At 32.9% G+C, this 20,070-nt stretch overlaps 1 protein-coding gene and 1 non-coding gene across 9 annotated transcripts in view; one reads left to right on the top strand and one right to left on the bottom strand.

Annotated features, from left to right (window-relative positions):
- The window catches only part of RFX3 (regulatory factor X3), a 314,889-nt gene that overhangs the window by 173,812 nt on the left and 121,007 nt on the right, over positions 1-20,070 (top strand). For 7 of the 8 annotated variants that reach the window (XR_004233321.1, XM_023497908.2, XM_031962220.1 and 4 more), the window contains one exon: positions 1,017-1,114. Coding sequence is in view for 6 of the 8 variants with exons in the window: in XM_023497908.2 (XP_023353676.1) it covers positions 1,017-1,114 (98 nt within the window). In the remaining 2 variants the exon portion in view is untranslated. Of the gene's footprint in view, positions 1-1,016; positions 1,115-17,405; positions 17,567-20,070 lie in introns of those variants that run through there. The other variant, XM_031962246.1, reaches the window with a different exon arrangement.
- Positions 9,480-9,586, bottom strand: LOC111719395. The gene has a single exon (XR_002769553.1). It is a non-coding gene; the product is annotated as a U6 spliceosomal RNA (small nuclear RNA).

Genomic DNA, 20,070 nt, shown 5'->3' on the forward strand with positions numbered 1-20,070 from the left:
AAAGGATTTATATAAAAAGTCTTTTGGTGATCTGTTTCTTTTCATTTGTACAAAAATGTTTTTGTTACTTAAAAGTCTGGAGCTGTTAATTTTGAGGAAAGTGCTACAAAACTCTATGTGGGCTCATAAATACTTGTCAGTGAAGGAGAGAAGTCTTTGGTTTAATGATGATCTGTACAACCTTCAGTTTTTTTCAACTTTGCTAGTACCATTGGGCTCTTATGCTAATTAAGTTAATCTGCATAGTTTATGCAGTCTAAGTGGGACCTGAGAATTGTTAGAGCATTTCATGTTTTCCTTTATATAACTCTATGAGGTTAATATTATTTTCATCAAACTATCTCTTGTAATATAACTTACAGTGCTCACAGTTCCGATGGTGGCTAACTAAAGGTTTTTCTTAATCATCCAGTACCCTTGGAGATTGTAGTCAAGGTAGCACAGATTGAACTGTGGTTATCTGTAGATACTTCATGGTCATCTGTCAAAAATAACACTCTAATTTATAAAATCAATAATTTTAAATCATTATAGGTTTGTGTGATCATTGTGTGATTTCTTTTCACTGCTGATGCTGATTAACAGCTGTGAATACCATCAATTGAAATAAAAACTTTCATATTATTTACCAATTAGTTATACTGGCAAGAATGCTTTTTTCCTAAGTAATGTTAACAGTACATATGTATCATATAGTTTTATATGTACATCTGAAATTTTTTTTTAGTTTATTGAAGTGATAATAAGCATTTTAAAAGAATTATTCGATTGAAGTCTAATGACTCCTTCAAAATTATAAACTCAAACATTTTAAAATGTGGGCATTTATGTATAACAGAATTCATATGCCTTAATGTAAATACTCTGCCTTATCCAGAATTAAGAACTTACATTAAATTACTATCTAGTGGTTTATTTTTAATGATATGATTGCATCTTTCAGCAACCATTAGAACAGACCTAATAATATACATTCATATCCACAATGCACAATGTTCCTCATATTTATTTTTCAGGTACAGCAAGTACAGACTGTGCAGCAGGTACAGCATGTCTACCCAGCTCAGGTGCAATATGTGGAGGGAAGTGATACAGTCTACACAAATGGAGCAATGTAAGTAAATTAATCAGAAATCTTTTGAATCAGTGTGGTTGGAAAAAAGGTCTAAGTATCTAAAGCACTTATGAAGTATCTATTGTTTTCCAGGAACTATTCTGGGTGCAGGATGATTGCAAAGAAAAAAAAATGAAACAATAGTTGTCCTCAATAAGCTTCCATTCCTAGGGGTGTGTAACTGGGGAAAAGGGAAAGCAAATAACTGAAAGCATGAGAAAAGGGCCTTAGGTAAGAGGAAGCACTTGGCCTAAGTCTTTAAGGGAAGGAGAACAGATGTGGAGAATAGGTTGTACAGAAGTATAAAACCTGGAAGTTAAGGGATATAATAAGTTAGCCTATGAGAAGTTAATATATGTCACCAATGTGAAATCAATCTAGAAAGACAAGTTGGATCCAGGTTGTAAAAAGAGATTCATATGCCAAAAATAGATATTTGTATTTTATCCTAGAGTCAAAGGGAGTCACTGAAACTTCTTGGTGAGGATAGTGAGATGATTAAACCTATACTTCAGGAATATCTGGGGTTTTTTTTGTCTGTGGTAATGATAGACCAATTAGGAAGATCATTTATTGTCTACACAAGAGATAATGAAGGCCTGAATAAGGGCAGTGGATGGGTATGTGGAGAGAAGGAGATGGCAGCAAGAAATGGGCTAATAGAATTGATGAAGCAGGATGATTCATCAGATATTGGTTGTAAAAGAGAATGAAGAATCAAGTTTGATATTTAATTTGCTATGGGTGACTAAAGTGATTCCTAAATGAATAAGTGAAAGAGCATTTTAAAGATAAGAATAATAAGTCATGTGTACACATGGAAATATAAAATCATTCCTTATTCTTCAAATAGGAGGGTTCAGCTATAAATGAAATGTTCTCCAATTCTTAGAGCATAGCAATATAGTAGATAACAAGACCCAAGGATTCTTAAAATGCATCATCAAAATAGATGACTATTCTTGGGCATTAAAGCGCAATTATTAAGGCCCAGGTAACTTCCATCTTACTAGAAGAATTCTAATTGACAATTCCTTTCTTATCTAAGTGAAGTGGCCATATCCTCCTCATCTCTACTAATAGCTTAGAGGATCCCAGGTCCACAAGCATTGGGAATGGTGGACTGGACTTTCCAGCAAGGATAAGAATGGAGGGAAAAAAGATCATCCATGCAGAAGGGGGAAAATCAAAGGGAATTATTGGCAAGGATATTGGGGGATGAGGAGAAAGAAATCCTGGTGAAATCTGAGAAGGGGTCAAGTTGAGGTTGGGGGGGCAGTTCTTATCAATTAGTCAGCAAGCACTTTGTGCTAGACACTAGGAATAAAGAAAATAAAAGTTAAACAGTCACTCCCCCTGAAGTTTATATTCTCCTAATAAAGGAGAGTCCATATATAATATATATGCACACACATATAGTAAAGGAGAAGCCTAGTAAAGGAGTAAAGTCCATAAATGAATATATATGTACACACATCTTGGGGTGATTACATATGTATATGTATAAATAATGATATAGAAAATAAATATATGGTAAAGGAGGACTGAAAGGGAGAACACAAGCAGGTTGAAGGACCTAAAAAGCTTGATATAGATCAGAGTTGTCAAAAAATCTCAAACTGCAAACCTGAATAAAATATAATTGGAAAGTACTTAAAACACCCTCCAAATAATACAACAGGAATTAGATAATGTGACTAGTGGTTTACTTAGATAGTATGAAACCTTCAGGGATCCTTATGTATGACAAAGTAATCTTGTTTCTATTTGGATTACTGTTTGTTTTAAGCCAAGGCTTGAAGGAAACCTGGGATTCTAAGAGTTGGAGTGCAATTACATCCTATGCACAGAAAACCATCAATATAAAGTTGCAGAAATGAGAGCTGTAATGTTATAAATGAAGAACAAGGGAAGCTATTGCGATTGGATATTTGAGATGAGAGATAATGAGAAGTCAAGAATAATGCTAAGATTACAACTCTGTGTAACTAGAAGGATGATGGAAGAGGATGGGGGAAACGATAATGAGTTCAGTTTGGGACTGTTGAGTCTGAGATGAGATTGATTTGAATATCTTAATAGGCAATTAGAGATGCACAACTCTATCTTGGGAAAAAGGGCTTAAACTAGTTAGATATATGTGTCTGAGAATCATCCATATAGAAATCATTAAACCCATGGAAGCTAATATCCACAATACATCTTACCATATGAAAAATAATAGAGAAAGAAAAGACTAGAGCTCAGGGCCAAGCCTTGAGTTCCATCCATAGTTAGAGGTATGATATGGAATTAGAACTAACAAAAGAGACTCAGAAGGAACAGTTAGCTAGGAGCAGGAAAAAGAAAAGACAATGAAATGAAATCCCAGAAAAGAGAATAACAAGTGCTGCAGAGAAACTGAGAAGGATTAGGATTGAGACAGTCATCAGATTTGGCAGTTTAGAAAATCATTGTTCTTTTCAATGTATTGAAGTTTTACTGATTGTTTTTTTCTTTCTCTTTTTCTTTTAAAAACATTTTTTGTTACATGTTGGGTCTCTAATGGGAAGAATACTGAGAAAAATATAGGTGATGTAAAAAAAAGAAATCAATTGAAAACTTATTAAAGAGAATATTGATAACAGGAGAATTCATTTTCATTTGTTTGATGAGGTCAAAAGTCAAATTGTAAAGGATTTAAAAAGTGAGTAGAGAAGATGAAGGTTGAGGAAAGGGTATGAATAGCTTTTTCTAGGAATTTGACAGCAAGGGCATGTGGTAAAGACTTGGTCAGTAGGGTAGGATACAATAGATAAGGAGAAATGGGAAAGGCTTTTCTTAGAAGGTTAGGTTTTAGCTGAGGCTGGAAGGAAGCTAGTAGGCAGAGATGAGGAGGGAGAGCATTTTAGGTATGGCAGACAACTATGAGATTTTCCTAGATAAAATTTTTGGAGTTAGATGTATATGCAAGAAGTAGCAAGGAAGCAAATGTTACTAGGTCACAAAGTAGGTGTAGGGGAGTAAGGCTGGAAAAGGAAAAAGGGATGAAGTTATGAAATAGGGCTTTAAAAGCCAAACAGAATAGGACGGGTTTGGAGGAGAAAGATAATGAATTCTGTTTTGGAAATGTTGAATTTGATGTTCATATGAAATTGATTGGAAATTCAGGAAAAATATGAGGTTTAAATATGTAGATTCAGGAGTTATCTATCTAGAGATGATAATTATATCCATAGATTCTAATGAGCTCAATAAAAAGGGAAAGCTTGTAAAGAAAGAATAGAAGAAGAACTAGTACAGTGTCTTAAGGGACATTTACAATTCAGGGGTGGGAGATAGATGATGACTCAGCAAAAAAATACTAAGAATTGGTTAGACAACTATGAGAAGTAAGAGCAGGGTCTTGAATATCCAAGTTGGAAGAAACAAATTAAAGGGGAAAGGAGGGACCAGTATTATCAAACACTATGAAGAAATCAAGAAGGACATGAATTGAGGAAATGGCCATTGGATTCAGAATTTAAAAGAATATTAGTCATCTTAGAAAAAGTACATTTGATGAATGGTGGGTTTCAAGGTATTCAAAAAGATTCAGGAATGAGTGGGTTTTAAAGAAATGGAAACAAGTAGTATGACTTCTTTGTCTAAGAAAGGTATAGTGGACATAAAATGTTACTTGAGTTGATAGATTGGTAAAGTTGTCAAGTTTTTTTTAAAAAGGAAATACATTCTTATTAGGCAGCAGGGGGAGGAGCTAGTAGATAAAGAAATAAAAGATTTAGTACTGAGAGGGAATGATTGAAATGTCACTTTCCCAGAGGAAATAATGTGGGTAATAGTCTTTAGTTTTGAAGACTAGTCAATTGTCGATCAATTAGCATTTATTAAATACCCACTATGTGCTAGGCATTGTGTTAATTACTGAGACTACAAAGAAAGGCCAAAAATAGTCCTTTCTCTCAAGGAGCTCACAGTCCAATAGAAGAGACATTGTGCAATTATGTACAGACTAGAGGGTGATGGAGTCAAGATACAAACAGAGGAATTGGCTTCGGGCCTTTTCTTTTTCTGAGACCAGAAAAAGGAAAAGAAAGTATCCAGGTGATTTCTCAGCAAAATGTAAGACAAAGTCCTTTGGTAAGAATGTTTTGGAGACTTGAGATAAAAAGAGAAAGTTTTGAACAGACAAAATAGCAGAGAGTAGTATGGTATACTGGAAAGATTGCTACATTTATAGAGAGTTTTCCTCTCTACTGTTTAAGTAGATTATAAAATAAAGGAAATGGAGTTTGTTGCATTTATTTTTAGCTTACTTTTTGAATATTATAATAGTGGCATTTATGAACATTTAATTTTTTTCTCCCAACTCTGACTTTTCCCTCTATATTTTGGATTTTTGTTTCCTTGATTTTATCTTAGGAAAGTGAATTCTAAATTTTTCTAATCCATAGGACTGGAATATCCAAACTAATGACTATTCCCTAACTAGAAACTAAATTAGATTTCCCCCTCTGTATGATATTAAATACCTTTTGATGATGATGTTTTAGAGGATATAGAACTGCATATGATCTCTGCTATGAACCTCTGAGCAAAGTGCCATGCAACTAGTGCTCACTTCATACTAGTTCAATAATGTTCATGTCAGTAGGAGTCCCCGTGATATATATCATCAGCAGTGCATGGAATCTCATTCAAGAGGTGATGACAGTACTCACAGAAATGTGTCATCACTTAGGAAAATGTGTAATTGTTATAAATTGATGCTATGACAGTGTTGACCTTGTTCTGCCTATTAAAATGGACAATTACTGCCATCATAACAGTTTTACAAATTTGAGTCAGTAAGTGCATATCAATTGAATGAGTATACAACACAGTTGAGAATATACTACCACTCAATGTGTTTGCAGAAGGTAATTCTTTACTAAAAGAGTAGGAAACTGGATTTCTTCTTTGCTCATCTTTTTTGTGAGAGTATTACAGTAGCAGACTATGTATAAGACACTCTATCTCTTCTGCCTCATTATACTAGCTTGTACTTTATATAATCCCTCTTCACCTCTCACTCTTTGAATCTCTAATTTCCTATAAGACACTGCTCAAATGCATCTTCTATATGAAACCTTTTCTAATATCTTCAGTGTCTATTGCCTTATACATCCTTATATTACTTTGTTGTATATATGTAATTATACACATTCCTATATATAGATATGGTTGTTCTTCCCAATAGGATGTAAGCTACTTGAATGTAGAGGGGTTTGAGTTTTGTTCTGCATTCAACACAATGCCGGAATGTAGAACACGTTTAAGAAGTTTTTTTTTTTTTTTTGTTTTGTTTTTGTTTTTTTGCTTAAAGTGGTTTATTTATTGTGGTGTGATTTGACTTGTATAAAAATTTCCCAGAATTTAGTATGCCATTATTATATCATCTAGTAGGCTTTGTAGATTACAAATTTCTATGTTACTTCTAATTGTCAGACTTGAATTAATTGGTATAAAGCTTGTAAACAAATTTTAAAAAACTTTTATTTTGGAAAGTCATTTGTAGAAAAATAAATTTGAAGTGCATTCTGAAGCCATTTCTATGTGATTTTTACTTTGACATTATGACAATGGTGACAATATCTGTGCAACAGATTTATTTCTTTTCCATTCTTCTTTCAAAAGTTTGTGTGAAGATATTTGAGAAAAGGAACTGTTCAAATTCTTTGGTTGTGAGGCAATAATGAAGTATCACTAATTACAGTTGAATTGACTTTTGTAAACATGGTTAGAAAACATTTATTATGATGACTCTATTATTTACATCTAAGTAACCATAAGACTCACTGTTTTAAATCTACTGCCTCATTTATTTCTGTGATTGTCTATAGAAAGCCTAGTGTGCTACATATATTTGAAATCTGTGTACATAAATATGTCTCTTTGCAAATAGGCATGCAAAATGATTGTTCCAATTTGGGAAGAATCCTTTTGGCTGTCGCTTTGCAAATGGAGACAAAATGTTGGTGAAATAATATAAAATGTTAAAATTTTAAAGCTACAAAGAATCTTAAATTCATGTTATCCAATCTCCTTTATCTGAGAGACAAGGAAACTGAGGCCCAAGGAGATCAAGTTTGTTAGTAGTTTCCACCCTAAGTGCAATATCTATATATATCAATAGGATCAGAGATAGAATTTTGTTCTTTTTACGATATTGGCACAACATAAGTGCTTTATGATCTTAGATCCTGATCAGATTTAGAACTTTGACATCAAGTTGCTTATTTTAGCCAGTAGGCCAATTTCAAAGAAATACATTTCATTAATTTATGTGGATTTTTCTCAAACTCTTATTATAATGCCAGTGATTTCAACTGTGTTTTCTATATTATGATCAATGCCTTAAATTTCACTCCTTAAAAAATAGAAATGCTATTATAAATACAAATATGCTTCCATATATTATACTGCATATTGTACTTAATTACATTTATGTAGATTATTCTTTTGAAAACCATAGAATATTTATAAAAGCTCATATAGTTCAGTTTTTTGAACTTAAAATATTTTAGTTAAATAACTCTCTGAAAATCATCTATCTACATTTTTATTATCAGTTAGAAGAAAAAAAATGACATATTAAGATCAATTTATTCCACAGTTTTCAAACATGCAGTTGGGTTCATGTTCAGAATGGCCCCATGTAACCTTAAATATGTGGGTTTTTTTCCTCGTGATTCACCACATTCTTGATTTCATTGATATGAATGTTCCCTCCACTAGTACTGATAACAAAATATTCTTATCTCCTTATCCTGTGCAATTGTTGTCCATGTTTTGTCACAGATCCTCTTGAGAGGATCTGTCCCATGTGCTGGAGCACTTTTTGGGGAGGTTTTATGGTTTCCTAGGGAACAGGGGAGCACTCAGGGAATCTATCATATTTCATTCTTGTGATTCATGATCATGCCACTCTTTTTTAATTATATGTTTTCTTGATTAATATTCATTACTTCCATTCTTAAATATAGTTAGTAATCATCTTGATACATATCTTGCCACTGGACCCAGATGGCTCTGGAAGGGAAAGTGAGGCAGGTGACCTTGCTCAGCCTCCCTCACTTAAATCTGATCACTTACATGTCATGCTATACCTCCCTGTTGTCATGATCCTCTTTGAGAATGAAAGAAAAACAATTGGAGATTTAGTTAAGACTTCCTGAACATCATGAGCTTCTCTGTTGCCTTTTTAATTACTTGAAATTTTAGTTAGTTCTTCAGTTTAGTTTAGCTTTTCGATTTGTATGATACTTTAAGGCTGATAACCACATAGCATCAGTGGAAGCCCATTTTCATTAAAAAGATGGGTTTTGGTGATGAAAAGCAAGTCAGCAGCAATTAAAATAAGAGTGTAGTTTTCTGGACATAATACAGGCCATTCATTTACTTCAATTCTGAGTCTAATTCACCTTTAAAACCTGTCATAAGTATCTTTACTGAATATTCTAACTCATGGACTACTTTTCTATCTAATTATATAAACAATAGACTTTTTTCTTTTTTCTTTCATTTTTTCACATTTTGTGTTTTCCCAGTTACATGTAAAAATAATTTTTAACATTCACTTTTTTAAACTTTGAGTTCCAGATTTTCTCCCTTCGTCTCCCTCCCCATGCCACGATTGAGAATGCAATTGAATATAGGTTATACATGTGTAATTTTGCAAAATATTTCCATAATAGTCATGTGTTAAAAAAAAAAACATAGACCAAAAAAAAAAACCCTGTAGAAAAATTAAAGGCTTTTTTTTTTTTTAAGTGTGCTTTCAAACACCATCAGTTCTTTCTATAGGTATGGATAGCATTTTTCATTATAATTCTTTCAGAATTGTCTTGGATCATTGTATTGTTAAGAATAGTTATGTCATTCACAACTAATCATATGACAATATTGCTGTTATTTTTATATGTAATTTCACTTTGCATCTGCTCATCTTTCCAGATTTTTCTGAAAGCATCCTGTCCATCATTTCTTATATAGCATAGTAGTATTTCATCATAATCGCACCATATCACCAAATTTATTCAACCATTGCCCAGTTGATGGGCATCCCCTCAATTTATAATTTTTCTTTACCCCAGAAAAGAGCTGGTGGTATACATTTTGTGTGTGTATATGTGTGTACACTCATATATATGTATGTATGTCCTTTCCTTCTTTGTTTTTGTTTTTTTTGGAATACAGGTTTTACAGCCCTTTGGGTATAATTCCAAAGTGCTCTGCAGAATGCTTGAGTTAGTTCCCAATTCTACCAACAATGCTTTAATGTATCATTTTTCCCACATCTCCTCAAATATTTGTCATCTTCCTTTTATGTCCTATTAGCCAATGAAAAAATATGAACTGCTTCATGAATTTGTGTGTCATCCTTGCATAGGAGCCATGCTAATCTTCTCTGTATCATTACAGTTTTAGTATATAGGCTGCCAAAGTGAGCACTAAACATTTATCTTTTTAAAATTATTTCATCCATGTATTTTCCCTCTTCTCTTCTCGTGGACCTTTTTTGAGAGCTCATGGATTGCTTTGAAAATGCCCTGTATTATTCTGAAGCTTGATAAAATCAACACAATAACTTTCTATGACAGAAGTATTGGGAAGATATTTATGTCCATTTAGATTACATGCAGAACATTTTCCATGATGGCAAAAATACTTTTGAGAAACAAGTATCTCCTTGTATGTTTGACATTAATAATTAGAGATCCATTGAATAATTAATTCTGGAATGACATCTATCAAGGGATCTCAAATTATCTTAATATATGCATCAAGACTCCTTATTGGAATTTAAGTTTTTTTTTGTCTGATCAAGGTAAAAAAAAAAGAATAGTCCACAAAAGAATATTCTCAGCACCTTACATTCCAGTTATTTATATACCTATAATAGTAAGTAAAGGATCAATTATTTAAACCTAACTCAAATTTTGATAGAAGATACCTTGATAGGTCACTAGTTACCTTTTAGCCTAGATCAGGAATCAAGCCCCACAGTTTTTAATCCTTCATCTCTGAGATTTCTGCACTGGGGTCTATCATCCTTGATAAGTAGGTGATTCAATAGGCCTACACACAAAGCCATATTTCACTTTATTCCTTTCTCCCTAGCTGTAATTGTTGCTATCCAAAGGTCAGCACCTACTCTTCTGTCCTGAAATGACTGTCAAATCAACATCGTCCTTGTTTCTGGAAAGAGATATGTAAATCTACTCCCCCTTATCAAAAGTATTTTTACTGGGCCCACTACAAATTTATATTATGTAATCTCAACCGAGCCCTCATTATAGGTAAGCATACTATTTCTCTGATTGATTTATCATCTCATTTCTCCAGATTTGAAGATCTTTTTTTCCTCAAACCTTTCATTTCATTCCTTCCTTCCATTCATTCTTTCCTCCCAGGATTTTGCCACACATTTCAGTGACAAAACTGAGATAGTTTGATAAGAGATGCCCTTTTTTCTCCTCTCTTCTTCCTTTGCCTTAAAAATGCTTTTTCATTCATTCTCTTTTCAAATCATTCAGACATTTCCCTCCAGTCTCTTCACTCTGATATCAGATAAAGTGGTAGCCTATCTCCTTTCCAACACAACATACGTCCATTCTATTAATTATATCCCTTGTCTCCATTCTTATTGTAATAACTCTAATTCAACCCCATATCACCTCTCATATGAACTACTGCAATAGGTTTCTAAATGGTCTTTTTATCTTGAGAGATCTAACTGGTCGTTCTCCTTCTTCTATTGCATCTGCCACTGATTTTTCTAAAGCTGTAGATCTGATCATGTCAACCTCCTGTTAAGGGACAGGTCAATTTTCTGAGAGCTCCACAGCTGTGGATCATAACATCTGAAGGAGTTGCAAGGCAGCCTTTGCTGACAGAGGTGTTGCGGACTGGGTATGAGATAAATTGGAGGCAGAGGGAAGAGAAGAGAATTCAGACAACACAACGGCCTCTTAATCAGAGAGATCAGAGAACAGCAACTGCCTCTCAGTTTCCTTGTATCATCCTCTCAGAAGAGGAGATCCATTCTGGGTTGGATTTCCAGCAGCCACTGTCTGGTAGCTCCCATGTGTTCCAACAGCCTTCTTCTCAGTAAATTTGTTTTTTAAAGTCCAATTTTGATTTTTAAATAAAATTTTAAAAGTTAGTCCAAAAAATATTGTAAGCAAAACTTTTAACTATTACCTTTCATCTGTTCTCTATATCTCTTGTATGTTCCAATTTATTTATTGTTACTTTTTATTATTTTTCTGGTTTTATATATATATAAAAATTAATTAATTTTTTATTTTTATTTTTTATTAAAGCTTTTTATTTACACAATTATGCATGGGTAGTATTTCAACACTGACACTTGCAAAACCTTTTGTTCCAAATTTTCCCCTCCTTCCCCTCCATTCCCTCCCCTAGCTGGCATATAGTCATGTTAAATATGTTAAATTATATGTTAAATACAATAGATGTGTCCATATATGTACAATTATCTTGTTGCACAAGAAAAATCAGATCAAGAAGGAAAAAAATGAGAAAGAAAACAAAATGCAAGCAAACAACAACAAAGAGAATGTGAATGCTATGTTGTGGTCCACACTCAGTTCCCACAGTCTTCTCTCTGCATGTAGATGGCTTTCCTCATTACTGAACAGGTAGAACTGGTTTGAATCATCTCATTGTTGAAGAGAGCCATGTCCATCAGAATTGATCGTTGTATAGTCTTGTTATTGCCCTGTATAATGATCTCCTGGTTCTGCTCATTTCACTCAGCATCAGTTCATGTAAGTCTCTCCAGGCCTTTCTGAAATAGTCCTGCTGGTCATTTCTTACAGAACAATGATATTCCATATCATGTTGGGAGGGGAAAATCAGAAAAGGGGAAAATTACGAGAGAAAAAAAGAGGAAAAAGAAAAAAGTGAACATCATAGGTATTTATTTATATTCATTCACTCTAATTCTATCTCTAGATGAAGATGGCATTTTCTATTCAAAGTTTATTGGGATTGCCTTGAAACACTGAACAGCTGAAAAGAACCAAGTCTTTCATAGTTGATCATCACCTTGTCAGTAAATTTCAATGGCTTTCTATTCTCTCCAAAATCAAATTAAGTCCTCTTTGTCATTTAAGATTTATGATAAACTGATCACTTTGCATCTTTCCAGCCTTCTTCAGTTTTACTCCCTTTCTCACACAGTATGATCTGGCTACAATGATGTTCTCACAGTTCCTTAAACACAATGTTCCATATTCTGTCTCCTTGGTTTTCCACTCTCTATTCCCTGATCACTTTAACTTGATTTAGTTCAAATGTTACTTTCTGCAGGAAACTTTTCCATATCCCTCCAGTAGTGTTCTTCCTTTTAGAATTACCTTAATCTACTCTGAATATTTACATTGTTACTTACGTGTTATTTTTTGCATTACAATATATGCTCTTTGAGGACAAAGACTGGGTTGGTTTGTTTTTATATCCCTACTGCTTTGTGAAATGCCTGACACATAGTAAGAGTGTAATAAATGTTTATTGACTAAGTAAGTAACTGGTTTAGTTTTTTGTTGTCTTTCATTCTTGAAGACCAAAATTATATCACTATGTTGGGGTCAAGACACATAGTGTGTCCAACTATAGATGATCAGAGATAGCTGAGAAGGCTCTATCCCAAGTCAGGCATAAGTAGTCCATGAGAACATTTGGAATGGAGATGTTTCTAAATTAGCCCATTTCACATTTCTTTTGAGCTACTGCAATTCTGCGCATAGAATACAACACCTTCTTTAATGAGTACATGCTGTGAATGGTCCTGTGCCAGTGTTTCCCATGTCTTACAATCAGTTCCAAAATTTTTCAGAAAGACCTTGTGAGAATAACTAACAAGATATAGCTTCACTCACTTACTATCCCTGGTGACTATTCCCCTATGGTTGTTATGTTTCCATTTAGAATGGGAATTCCTTAAGGTCAAAAACTGTCTTAGCTTTTCTACTTGTCAATTTGGGGCAAAGTACTTTTCATGTAAAATGATGATTTTTAATTTATTTAGGGTTTATCTTGATTCTGGGCAATAGTTTGATCATATACATAAGCCATTTGTGAAATCAGATTCTTGATAATAATAGTTTGCTTCAGACAAACTCAGTTTTACTTTGTGTGATATTGTTCCTATAATTCTGGTTCTTTTATTGAGGAAAGTATCTGTGTTCTAGGCATGAACCTTTATCATATTCTCCTACATTATTTTTGGTCTCCTTTTCTGTATACTTTTGTCTTAAAACTACCCCTATCAAAATATGTTGATTTGATTTAGAATGTACAAATCTTCATAATTCTTCATAAAATTTGTCTAACTCTTCTTTCTCTATAACAAATGTTGATATATAGATATATAGATACACCAGTTATCTTCATAATGTCCCTTTTATATATAAGTGATCACTTCAAGATGAGATAATTAAATATCTAATGATGAGTTTTCTTATTACCATTGAATAAATAATAAAGCAAATTCATTTGTTTGCTTTTACCAGCGAGCCATCCTTCCATTTAGCTACAAGTTCCTTTTGTCATTTGGTTTTATTGATTGCAAGAATATCAAGATTGTTGTAGTTAAATTCTTTCAACAGGATGTAAATTTGTTGGTCATTAGATAATGGCTTCACATTTAGAATACCAACAGTTTTATTTAAAGAGTCTCTAAATCTTTGTGCTTCTCAACATCATTGGCATTCTTTTCTATCATTCCACTCCTCTGAGTATAGAAGGGGAAAAAAAAAAGACACATGGGATTTAGGATGATTTTTTTCATGAGTTTCTATAGTCAAAATAATTATCAGCTAATGATCCCAGATTTGAGCCTCTTCATACTTAATTGGTTTGTTCATCAAATGGGATCATCTACTCAAAAAATGTATAGACTGATAGAACATGACAGAGGTTATAGACTTTTAGAATAACCTTTGAGAATCTAGCATAGCTTCAATGCCTCATAATGACACTAAAATTGGATTTCTGGGAGAGGAAAACAAAAATATATTATTTTGTGTTTTTCATAAAGTTATTTTAATCTTTATATTTGGAACTGGAAATCTAGGTCCACCTAGGTTCAACTGGAAAAACCTAGGTTTTTCATCAAGTTATTTTAATTTTTCTGTTTGGAACTGGAAATTTAAGTTCTATGTTGCCACATTTTCTTATCTGCAAAATAGGGATGAAAAATGTCTGCCTACACTTCCTAGGATTTTTGAGCTTATTATAGTAAAGTAAATTAGAAAGTATTTTGAAAAATTAGAAGGACCATTTAACCCTATAACCTAGTTGAAGTATGTACTGGAATGAAAGAGTAGAGAACTTTTAGTGATATATTTTAAACTAAGAAATAACTTTCAAATATAGATTCTGTTTTCTACTAACTTTTTCATTCTCATCCTCCTTTGTATTCTGTATATATTTGGGAATTACTTTAAAAGCCCTCCATTAAAAGTTATAGCTGATACATCATAGTATAGAAGTAGCCCTAAGTTTTTGAGGATTAGGCTAGTTTATCTTAAGCTCTGGCAGGGCCTACTAAGCTGGTGAAGCTTCACTTGTAAGTGACTATCTATGCATTCATCTATCTATCTATCATATATATATATATATATATATATGTGTGTGTGTGTGTGTGTGTGTGTGTGTGTGTGTAGTGTTGGTAAGGGACTGTATATCTGTTCAAAATCTAGCCTAGCTATGTTTTTAGACACTTGTCTCCACTTGTGTTTTTGACAGCAGTGGCTAATTGACTCCTCCAAGGACATTTATGGTATTTTTTGCTTTGTTGATTGTTGATGTTGCTCAATTGTGTTCAAACTTGTGATCATTTGGGAAATTTTTTTGGCAAAGATACTGGATTGGTTTGCCATTTCCTTCTCCGGCTATCGTATAGATGAGAAACCGAGACAAACAGGATTAAGTGACTAACCTGAAGTCACACAGCTAAGTTTCTGAGGCTAAATTTTAAGCCAGGCTTTCCTGACTCCAGACCTAGTGCTGTAGCCTTAAAAGTAGCACTTAGCAATTTGCAATGCACTTAGGTTATCATAACACCGTGAAAAAGGAAGCACAAATATTATTATTTCCATTTTATGAATGAAGCACCTGAGAGAATGGAGTAACTTCCATTGACATTAGTCACAAACTCACATCCCTTTCATGACCTTGTATATAAGCCTTCCAAAACCAAATGTCTGACCAAGTGTCAGAGGTATATCTCTCATAATGCTACATCACTCTGCCTTGTCTCTAATTCATGCAAAGTGCTCCCCAAAGTGCAGTGAAAGACACAAAAATCCCCTTACAATATTATCCCGTGTAGAAAAAAATCTAAGATGGGTACATTATAAAAGACTAAGTATGTGATATAAACAAAAAAATGCAATTGTATTTCAGAGAAGAGATAAATTGATGCTATTTAGATTTTGCATGAAGAGTTTTCCTTAAAGTTAGTACTTAAACTGAACTTTAAAATACTATTGGCTAGGGAAGAATGTTAGAGACAGTGGGGTGGGGGGGGTGAAGATTCTAAGCAAGGGCAACAGCGTAACCATGTAATTAAATACTGTGGGAATTGGTTTCAAAAGGAAAGCAACTGAGGCAGGTGGGGATAAAAGAGTAAAAGCTAATTTAGTGACTGCTATAACTTCAATTTCCTGTACCTAAGTTAAAGTCCCAGAAAATTTGAAACAAATTATTCTTTCTGATGTACTCACCAGCAAATTATATGCAAATGGTTTTTATTTGGTATTAAGATATTATCAAATAATTCATGTAACTGCTGTAAGTTGGCAGGATAGACTTTGCAACAATCACATCACTTTTAAAAATGATCACAGGACAGAAAAAAAAGTCTTAATCAACATAAATTTTTGGCTATATAATAATAATAACCTTATTTTGATATCCAAATAATTTCCTAAAACATTAAAGCAGTTACTTGACAGAACATTTCATACCAAAGGGGTATTTTTACATAACTGTTTCCTGTCTATCATAGTTCCAGCTGAAGTAGTTGGGACTGTTATTTAACCTTGCCTATTTAACCCAAAGTATGAATAATTGCATATGTCTTTGTGTGAAAGCAATTTTTATCTCCATTCAAGGTGTGTAGAATATGTGCAACATATCTGACTCTAAACTCCTCTAATATTTGTGGTGGTACTATGTCATATCATTGGAGTCCAAAGGTCTAGGTTGCAATCTTTGCTTTGTCACTTAATTGGATATATAAATAAGGCAACTTGTTTAATTTCTGGTTCAACCTATTTTTTTCTCTATAAAAAAGAAATAGTAGATAATTTCACTATCTAAAGGTAGTTCAATGAGGCAGTAGAGGTCTCTTAATTTATCTCTTAGGTCTCCAAATTAGTGTCTTTGCCTTCATTTTCTCTCCTCAATCCACCCCATATATCATCACTATCTTCATGACAATTTTCTGCTTCATAATCTACAATAGATCCACATTAAGATTCACCTAAAATCTGTTTTCTAAATCAGCAAAAATGAAAGGCCTAAATTAGATTATATTTCTCTACTAGACCATAAAGTCCATGAAAGTAGTATCTTATTTTGCTTGATCTGTGTCATCACCAATATCTAATATAGTGTATAGTAGGTGCTTAATCAATGTCCATTATATTGAATCAAATATGTACTTTGCAAAGTTAAAACTTAACAGTAACACTTTGTCTTGTACCTCTCAAATATATATTTCTCACATAATGTGTATTATCATTATTCATTCTGGTGTATTTTCTCACTCTACCAGATGGTTAGTTCTGTAGTGACAGAAACCATGTCTTCTCTAAATTTCATTATTTCTCTTAGCAACTTGTCTAGTCACAAGGGTGGCTAATGGATATTTGTTATATTTTTGTTATTGAGGACAAAGCTATATCCAGCTTTGTTGAAATATATGTCATGTCTGCCAGAATTGATTTAAGCCCATTCTTATATTTCTGCCTTCTGCTGTAAGAACTTTTAGACATATATATGTTTTAAGTCTCTCCCCTCATACCATTAAATACTAACCTGGGTGGCACAGATTAAAAGCAAACCTCTTCTTCTAATTATCTGTACATATGCAATTTTCTTTACCTCAAATAGTTTTAGACTCTTTATGCCACCCATGTACACCATAGTTTACGAGAATAGTATATTTTTCTCTTCACAAATGTGTTAAATGTAATTTTAATGGTTTTTTTCTTTCTATTTCCTTTTTTAAGAACTAAGGAATTAAATGAAAAGCAATAGTAGGAGTTCCAAGTTACCTCTGAGAATTTATACCTGCTAAAGACAAGAAATTTAAAGTTATGATTCCCACTCCAAATATACACATATATAAAGGCATGAGAATAATCACCATATTCAGCAATAAAAGTACTACATGTGAGTAAAGGGAGCCAAGTTATGGTTATTGAGGGAATCATAACTGTGACTGCCTGACTTTTTGTGAGTAGAAATAAATTTCCATCAGTAACTACTACATTGAGAAAGAGTTTAGTTACTGTTTTCTTCCCTTGCATTTAATATATATGCATTTTTATAGAAGATATAACAGAAGGAGCACATATGTATATCTATCTACAGTGGGTAAAAAAAATGATAGTTCAATAAATGCTTTAGCTTTTCTATTTGAGAAATAAGTATCAAATAATGGAATGTTTGATCCAAAATGTCAAATCATCATTATCAAAAAAGTATACCTTCAAGAGTATCAAACATTGCTCTTTAACCATAATAAGCTCTGATAAATATTTGTTTGATTATTTTTCTCACATCATATTGCTGTGGTTGCAGTTAAGATAAAAGATTGAAGAAACAATTGTATCTTTTTCATTTAAATCAGGACATATTACTACATTAGTAATCTTAACCAGTTTTATGGTTGTTCTTTATATGAATAATTTATGCAGTTTAGGTAATGATTATAATAAAAGATTTAGTGGAAAGGTCTTGTTTCCCTATTTAGTGTATTTCACAAAACAAATATGTCTTTTACTGGTCATTTATCCACTATCTGCCTTGGAGCATTTAGAAGGATAGCAGATATATAACAGGCTGAATAAAGCTCTTGAGTTCCTAATGAATAGAGTGCTAAAACACATATATACACAGACAGACACACAACATATATACATACATGCACATATATATTATGTGTATGTATGTGTGTGTATATATATGTATATATATATATAGAGAGAGAGAGAGAGAAGCATATATATACACATACACACATGTACGTCCATACAATTTATTTAAGTTCATCCAATGTGGTGTGACTTTTGAATTTTTGTGAAATTCTTTCCAGGAATATCCAAACATGGCCCAAACTGCTATACAACATTTGAGAAAAGGAGTCCGTGGAAATAGTTTAAAGCTAAATTTTTGAGATACATTGCTTCATGAATTATAAGTTCATATATTTATTCAGTCAATTATCCATTCAATAAATGTTTACTTACAGAGGAAAATACAGCTAGTCATTGCAGTAGCTACAAAATTATTTAAATTACAATTATATTTTCTAACTCATTTGATATTTTGTCCCATTATCCAAAGAATTGCTTGAAAAGAATCAGTAATCATGAAGATAAGAATAACTGAGTTACACACTTATCTGAAAGAATTACTCTCATCCATTATTTGACAGGTCTTTAAGGGGAACTTCAATGGGAAAGATCTTGCAAAATCATTCTAAAGAAGTGGTCTTAAAAAAAACAGTACAGAAAGATCATCAACTTACTTATCCTGGATACTGTGTGGATACTGCATTCTATGACAGTGTTAGTTTTGAGGGGTGTTTTTTTTTGATGTTTTATTTGAAGTGAAGAATACCACTGTATGGTTGTGTTAACAAAAGTTTTCTATAGATCAGTCTAAGTGTTGAAAGGTTCTTTACTTCCATCACCAAGTAACCTGACCACTATGGGATGATTTCTTTAGCCATTATAACTCACAAAGCAAAGAAAAATGCAAAATAACCCTTATCCCTGTGCATTATCCCTCACATTTCACTTCTTCTCAATGGTAGATCACAATTCTTAGACTATCTATAAATATTAACAGTTATTGCTACTCTCAAATGTGAGATTTTTGTCCAGTAACCGATGAGTGGAAGAACATATAGATATTGATGTTCTCACTATAAGTAATCCTAAATAAAAAGTAAGTCGCAGCTAAATTGAAAGATGGGTCACAAGTTGTTCTTAGAGAAACATTTAAAGAAGTTTGGTAGATTGGTTTTAAATAGAATTGGGATACATTAGACATGGTGAGGAAGGTCAGGTAGCATTTTAAAATGAAATTAAATATATCTTAATAGACTAAAAATCACTATTTGCCATCATGGGATTCTTTTCTGAATCAGCTAGTTGTCTGTGTAAATCAGACTGTTGACTTAAAAGAGAAAAGAACAAAATTAATTCCAAATTAGAAGAAATGTGACATGAAATTTAAACAACTCCAATATATAATCCATTTTAGCAATTTCTTTATGCCTAGAAAAGCATAAAGTTAAAGAGATGATGTGACATCAAATTATGGAGGGCCTTGTATGTCAGGCAAAATTTTGCTAGATGACAACAGAAAACTACTGAATTTTTTTGTGTAGGGGATTTTTAAGACCAAATCTATGTATAAAAAAGATTAGCAAAAAATGTAGAAGAGTGGATTGGAAAATGGGATAAATTGAGGTAGGAAGAACTGATAAGATAATACTATAGGCCAAATAGGGGGCAACCTAGCTTGTCCTGGTGTAGTATCAGTAACTAGCAAGAATTGGATGGATACAAGGGATGATATGCAAGTGGAATTGACAGAACTTAGTAAATTAGAGGGGAGAGAGTAGAAGGAGTTGGCCATAACATCAAGCCCTTTGAATATGGAAA

The sequence above is a fragment of the Sarcophilus harrisii genome, chromosome 1 (assembly GCF_902635505.1).
Source record: "Sarcophilus harrisii chromosome 1, mSarHar1.11, whole genome shotgun sequence".
Classification (NCBI taxonomy): Eukaryota; Metazoa; Chordata; class Mammalia; order Dasyuromorphia; family Dasyuridae; genus Sarcophilus; species Sarcophilus harrisii.